Consider the following 7813-nt stretch of genomic DNA (forward strand, 5'->3'; position numbering starts at 1 on the left):
TTATCCAATCAGATTTAATGCTTTTGAAACAAACTAGTGTCACAAATGCTCACATAAAACCTCCAGAATTTCTGGTATTGCTAACAAGCCAACCATAACCACATTGCATGCACCCCAGACTCGAGGTCTTCCAAAGCATTCTTCGCTTTACTTCACCACAAAACCACACCCCAGCACCTAAACCGATCCAGATCTCTTGGAACTCAACAAACATAGTCTTTTCTTACTGATCCTGCAGATCTGAAGGCTTTTTGTTATGTTTCTACGCTAACATGCCTCAAGAGACTAAGAAAACCAGAGATGGAAGATCTGTTTTGCACAACCTTACACTAACACCAGATAACTTCTAGCTATAACCTGGAGTGTCCTGCAGTATGCATTACGCAATCTCATTTGGAATTTTACAGCCTCTCGTTTTGTAGCATGAAGAACATCCTGGAAAATGCTGCCAACCACTCTAATCTTTCTCATAAATCACAAAATATACAGATAGGTGGGATAAAACTCTGAAAACTCCCAGTTCATCGCTACATCATATTTGAAAACGCTTTGGAAAGCTTTAATGTGGCTGTAATCAGAACACACAGAGCTTCAGAGAGCCTGATAAGAGTGAAAGAGAACACTCAGGTGAGGCCAAAGAATCCTTTTTTATCTCCAGCTCTGCCACCCATAAACTACTTCGGTTCTTGCACTTATCTTTCCCATTATCAAAAAACACCCAATCAAACAGCAACTTCCCTCCTTACATTATCGCAGTAGGGCCTACTCCTGCATTATAGTGTGTGACTGTATGATCAAACTGGGCTGAATTCAATGAAAGTGATTAGAAAATATTGGAATCGGGAACTTGAGGGTGATTAAAGTAGATTACGCCTCTCTGGACAGTAGTAAGCCAACCACACTTGCACAAAACAGATTTGTGGTGTTATATCTGAAGGAACAAAAAGGAGTTAGAAAATGAGAACACATAAGCTTTCCTCAGCTGTCTTGATAGACAGGATGTGAGTGGAGTAGAAGGGTCAGGAGTCGGCACTTCCTGTGACAGGGCCTGGGAACCAGGACTCCCTGCTTGAGGCATCAAACCACACAGGCGTACATGAAACCCCAACTGCTCTTCAGCACTATCAAATCAAAAGGGTTCTCTTCTCAATCTGTGTACTTTCAGGTGGATGTCTCAATTCACCAGATATCCACCATTTTGCTCAAACTTCCTTGAATATCCTGGAGGCAACAACAGCAATGAATGGAGTGGTGGCAGAGGAGTAATCTTACAAAGCATTCCAAACTAATCCACTATATATTAAGGCAGAGGAACTTTATCTCTTAAGTGCTAAACTCAATATAAACAAACAGCGTTCCAACCCTTTATGATATAAACACAGCTATTGGTGTACACTATTCTTTAAGTAAATCAACGGAGGCCTTTGACATCAACTCTCTGTGCTAAATTTAATTACTTTACGCAAGCTACAGTTGTTAGTTCGTAGAAAGCCAGTGATTGTGGAGTCTGCTTCACGTCTAACTGTCCTCATACATCATTTTTTAAGAGGCAAAGAGCTTCCATGGGTCACTAAAACACAACACTCACAATTTATAGACTCACTCTGCTACTGGGGTCAAGGCGACACCATCAATAACGGACAGAGCCTCACTGTATCCACTTCCTTTCTGAGTTAAATGGGTGGGAAAGTGCAAACATAGATGTCTCTTTTCTTTCTCATCTCGTACACTTTCATCTTCACTGTTTGTTCTCAGAGAGTGACAGTGGCCTGGGCTCGCAGAGCCTGCAGAGACAATGGAGAACCTCCACATCAGTTCGCTGCGTGTGTGAGAGCATGTGTTAGGAGGCCCGTGGGCCGCCGGCTCCGCTCCTCCATAGGCCCGTCTGTCTCGGCATGGGGCGGCAAGCCGTTCAATGGCAGCACCTGGCCCTCCGCTCCCCCTTTGTAAGGGTCTGACTTCACTGGATTACCATCACAACATCCACCAGCTGTCCCTCTACACCCCAGCACAACCCCCTTTCTCCAACACACATCCCCACCCCCTCCTTATTCTTCCAGCTGGACCCTCTCTGAATGACACTCTCACAATCTGCCTAATTATCTCTTTGCTTCAGTCGAGACTTTATCCCACACCGTGGCTGCACTTGCTTGCACGCTCTCCACACTGGGGGGATGAGATTAGAGACACTTTAACAGAGCTTCCTGACTCTTCACCTAGAGTGACATTCCTGGACTCTTCACAACAAGCCTGCTGTCATTCCATGCATTGCATTTCCTATGGATGAGTGATTCAAAGAGCGACACACCATAGCAGGGCCAGAATTTATACCCCAAGATACCCTGACTTTATCCCTTGATGTCACCACCATGTCAGTCAGTTTTGCAAATACATAAACAGTTGTCACAGGGATTATATGAATGAGCTTTACACACCTGGGCTACAATAAAGTGACATCTGAACAGTCCAGATGTTAACCCTGTGGCAACTCATGAAAGTAGCCCAAGAAGCATTGGACTGTGGCCCATTGTGAAGAAGCACTCAGTGGAGAGAGTTAGAGAGGGATTACTTCTGTAATCTGTCATGGACTGCACCAGCCACTGAAGCTCTCAGCGCAGGGGACCATGAAATGACATAGGAGCCAGACAAGAACTAGGCCTCAACCAGACCCTGGTAGAACAACAGCCAACATAACAGGCTTATAACTGAGCCGGTAACATTTACAGTCCTAAGGGGCATATTCGCATAATATTACAGTCACCAGAGAGCTCTCTTGCAACAAGCACACTACAATAAATAGGATAATCAACTTCCTCCGGGCACATCAGCTCTCATTGTAAGGAAAGAAAACATGTCATGGAGAGGAACAGGTGGAGGATTTGTTGCCAAGGTTTTTCTCACAGACCAGATTTCAACATTCGGCATTCTTGTGAAATTCCGAGGCCCAACCAGTAGTCCTTACTACGTCTAGTTCAACCTTTGCCCCTGTTTGCTAAAAGTGCCATTATCCACTCTTTTCTCTGTTGTTCGCTCACTCTCATATGCCCTTTCTTCTCTAGTCCTCCTCCTTCTACTTTCTCTGGTCTCTCCAGCAGGGCTGGGTTACAGGTTGGTATCTGGAGGAATAAAGGTTCCTTTCTGTTGTTTTGGATCTCTGGTTTCATCAGGTTCTCCAGGGAGGGGGCTGGAGTGGGACTACTGTCCCCATAGCTCAAGGACTGGTTGGGCCACTCTCTTGTGGCTGGCCATTTCAGATGGTTGTATTACCGTGTTGTGTGGCATGACATTTACTGTCCTCCTTTTTTTTTAAAAAAAAAAATCCTTTTCACTTGAAAAATACCACCTGCTGACACCAACACAACTGCTCTTTACACACATACAATAACATTTACCTCTTTAAAATGTAAAATGTCATAACGTATATGCTGTCAACAAAATTTCTAATCTCTGGAATGAGTAGAGCAGCAAAGAACAAAGCACTATTTAACACCATTACACATTTACTAACACACCGTGTTCATAACTTGGCTTGAAGTGTGCTAGGTAATGATTAAAGACTGATACACTGACACACAAGGCATTTGAATGCCACCTTGCCATATTTATCTGACTTTGGAGTTTTATGAGAATTATATATATGCACAAAGGTTCAAGAAACAATTCAGTGACTATTAGCTTTGCCCTACCACTAAAACGCTTCAGTCTACCTCAACAATTAGCAGTCAGTTAGGATTTAACTCCCACTTCCACAACCAATCACCTCTGGTGTGCGTTTGCATTAAAATTTCAGGTTTAAAGTACAATGAGACTTCATCTAGGATACCTGGCCAGTGAGCAGGCAATAACAACTTGCCTGGGGGTATGAGATTCTTTGGTTAATGGCTGGGTGATTTAAGTAGGTAGATTATGCCTTAAAGGCACAAAACAGGAGTATCTTACGGATATTAAACAACCAAAGTGTTCTCATAAAGAAAACTTAACACTAACAAGCTATATGAATTGTATAAAACAGTTCTCTTAGAGAAAACACTAGTGCAGTGGGGGGAGTTTTACTTGGGGTTGGGATTTTTTGTTTTAAGTTAAGGTGAAGGAGTGGTCACATACCATTAAGTAATAAACATGACGAATGCAAATAATGACTACAAAACAGTTTCCTGCTTCTTACAACCATTCATCTGTAGAGATACACGTACCAAACATAAAACGTATTGCTTTTAGTTTAACACCCTATTGATTTGGCCATTACATACAACCACTGAAAGTGGTTCCCACATACTAGTGCCTCCTGGAAAAAAAACACTAATCACCATGAATGGAAGCTAGAGTGCACAGACACAGTTTTCCAAATCAGGCGGGAAACATAAAACAACAGCCCCAGGCTTTCATGTGATAACAATCACTTTGTATTAGCATAAGCAATGAAGACAAAGACTGTGTGAAGGAACGCTACGCATTTGGAACACTACTTGGCATGAGCGAAAAAAGCTCACATTGACTCACTATCAGACGTTCAATTAAATATTTTATGTGGCTGATATATTGTGGACAGGTGTAGTGCGGCTGAGTGCATTTATTGCACGAAATTATATGGTCCAACTTGAATAAAATATGAGTCATAGAATCAGGTGAATGATTCAGATTCTACTAAAACTTTTTTTTTTTTTTGAAACATTAAAACATAGTTTTTTTTTTTTTTTGCTACACTCCAGTTACTTTTTCCACACTGTGTGAAACTGATAACCAAGGCTGAATAACAGCAATAGCAACAGTCATCCAGTTAACCTGTTGAGAGCACACAACTGTGAATATTGTTCAATAAAAGGACTAGGTGATTTTCGCACACGATTCTGAGTTTGTATAGAATAAAAGTGTATTTGCAATAAAATGACAACTGTGAGCTTACAAGCATCTTGAATCGATACACATTCCTCCATTTTCGCACGGCCTTTGTGTATCCACGCAGCGCAGTCCTGTGGAAAGAGAAGGCACAATGAGGCAGAGACCACTTAATATTGAAACGATAGAATCAAACACCCTTTTCTATTCAAAAATCACGAAATACTACTTTTTACATATTTACAACACGCACATCCCGCTTATTTTTAGATACAAACAGTCCCTCCCTAAAAAAAACTTTAAGTTTGTTTACTTTTCTGTAAATATACATTGCGTCTTATCTGTGAGTGTGCGGTGAGATAACATTCAGATCCTTTCGCTCAGACAACCGCTTTGTTTGAATGACAATAGAATTCAGCACGTGAACTCTTATCAAATAAGAAGCAACAGAAGACGTCTGATTCCCGATAATATTCTAATACTTCATTAAGGCAGTAGTATTTTATCGATTTATCTGTAACTGTTGGCTATGAAGACCTGTTGATTACGTCCTGTTGGTGGTTGAAAGTCAAGCGCATGTTCCAGATTCATTTTTTTTTTCAGAATATAGGTTTGTATTTTCTTTAGAATTTTAATTATTACGACTAACTGATTGAACTCACAACCAGAACAAGGGAAATCTCAGTCCGTTGTGGGTAAACTGGCATTTCAGCTCAAACAACGATGTGGAGAAAAAAAAACAAATCTCGGCATTTTTTGCCCATTACCCCAGCTTAATACCCAAGAAGAAGAAGAAAAGAAAGAAGAGACAGTTCAATTGTTGGTTTGTTCTTTGTATGTAAAAGACACCGGCACAATAAAGGATCAAGCCGCTTCGTGTACGAGAAATCCCATAAAATCATTTATGTTTCCATTAATAATATTCGAGGATAGAAAAACACCATATCAAAACGCAGACTAAAGTAAATCAGATATAACCTAGTGCAGTGATTTAACAGTAGAACCCTGATGACAATCTAAATTACCATGCACGCTGATGGGTCGTTTACTACCAGTGCAGCGAAGCGGACATTTACTTTGTTACTTTCTCACGGTTCAGACAAGGACAAAATACACACAGACCCATGTAATAGGAATGCCCTCTAAAATTAATAATGCTATGTAGAATAACTCGTAAAAGTTACACCACAATAAATAAGTTGCAAATGCAACGTTCCTCGTCAACAAAGAAAATGTGTCCTCATGTGTGAATTCACACTTTAAATCCCATCAGCAGTGAATAATTCGTGCATAATGTTCTGCAGTGATCTTAACATCATTATGCGGCATTGGTTTGTTATAAAAACTTAAAGCTTCACATTAATGCATCTTGACCCAGTGATGGACTAAAACAAACACGTTTATGAAAACAGAGTATTAATGACATATCCTGCACCTAACTTTAAAAAAAGCCATGGGCAAAGCCGCAAAATGTCATGATTCTGAACCGCATAAAAGAACATTAATAAATCATGGGTCGTGATGTTTTATGTTCCTTCTTTGGTTCTAATGTAACAGGTTATACGTCCACACAGTGTCATATAAATCAGTTCGATCCAGACAAAAAATGAGAGAAAAGCATCAGTCATCTTACCTTCGCTGTTTTGCACAAGATATAAAATTGACAGAAATATCCAAAGACTGTATTTCCCCATTTCTGTGGAAACTCGATCCTATTCCTTTTTTTTGAAATGTTAGCAATTATACATCCTTTAAAAAATGACACGGTGAATAAAGTTCCAAGGAATCACATTAAGATGAAGTAGCGTCATAAAGTTCACTTGAGTGAAGTTCATAGAAATTGAGCGTTTTCGATATAGTCCAATTCCGTATTTCCTCTGCAGCTCGGTCTCGGCTGCCGTGCGTCTCGAAACACCTCCAGGAACTTTTGAAAAAGTTTCTCCACTTCACTTCGGATCCGAGTCCACCGCCAGACTTCGTATCACTCCGCCCCCTTCTCAAGCCTTTTCGCACTCAAAGATGTTGTTTGTCCTTCCGCTGAACTGAATAGTGCAGGTTCGTCAAAGAATTGGAAATGAATCCGAACGAAAATAAGCTGTGTAGAAGTTTAAAACTTAAACGAGAGCAGGTTTGCTGTTTGTTTACCTCACAAATCAACAGGTAAACTAATGAAATGTTTAAAGGTAATAAAGTTTAATGTGTGAAGACAAATGTGATGTTAGTGAACCGTAAGGAGAAGGCAAAGCAATGAGTCATATTAAGTTTAAGAACAGTCGATTGAAATCATGTATTTATTTTCTAAAATAAAATGAAAATATAAGGCAAACTAATAATGTTTTCGGAGTGTAAGTGCAGACAACAAATCTGAGGTGAATTAGCTGTCTGTTTGGCCTAGTAGGCTAACATGATTTTTTATTTGTCAAGAATCACTGGTTACCGACAAGCATAATGTTTATTTAAAGAGTATACTGAAACAATTAAAAAAAAAACAAGAATAATACTTAAAGGAAATAAACTGTATCATTAACATATGTTAAAACTAAAAACCATGCTAAGAGCTAATTAGACTCACTGCTAAGCATAGCAACTTATCCAAAATTGTACACTAGCATTATGAAATGTTATATTTATATATTTAAATAGAATAAATACTTTTAAATACTCGAATGTTTAGATTAAGATAAAACAGTCTTTGAGCAATGTCTGATTTAACCATACAAGGGGCCTTGCAGTCTCTTACACCATGTATGTGTATGGTCAATTGTATGTGTATTTACATTCGATATTGTGCTGAAGAATATGAATTGTGTTTGTTAGATGGAAATGAGAGCAGACGTTGCCCTCCCTCATTTCTCGCAAAGCAGCATGGATGTTCATTGAAGCTTCTTCACTACACCCTGCCCTGGTGTACTCATTTTCTGCAACATATAGAGCCTCAGTTGTTCTGTGGCACATAGCAGAGCTGGTTGCTTACAGA

General features: G+C 39.9%; 1 protein-coding gene across 1 annotated transcript in view; it reads right to left on the bottom strand.

Annotated features, from left to right (window-relative positions):
- Positions 1-6767, bottom strand: part of notch3 (notch receptor 3) — a 28346-nt gene extending 21579 nt beyond the window's left edge. The window contains 2 exon segments of the mRNA XM_051102605.1: positions 4904-4970; positions 6470-6767. Of these exon segments, the coding sequence (XP_050958562.1) occupies positions 4904-4970; positions 6470-6530 (128 nt within the window). The 5' untranslated portion in view covers positions 6531-6767.
- Positions 6768-7813: the final 1046 nt, after the last annotated feature.

Source organism: Labeo rohita, chromosome 3, assembly GCF_022985175.1.
Source record: "Labeo rohita strain BAU-BD-2019 chromosome 3, IGBB_LRoh.1.0, whole genome shotgun sequence".
Lineage (NCBI taxonomy): Eukaryota > Metazoa > Chordata > Actinopteri > Cypriniformes > Cyprinidae > Labeo > Labeo rohita.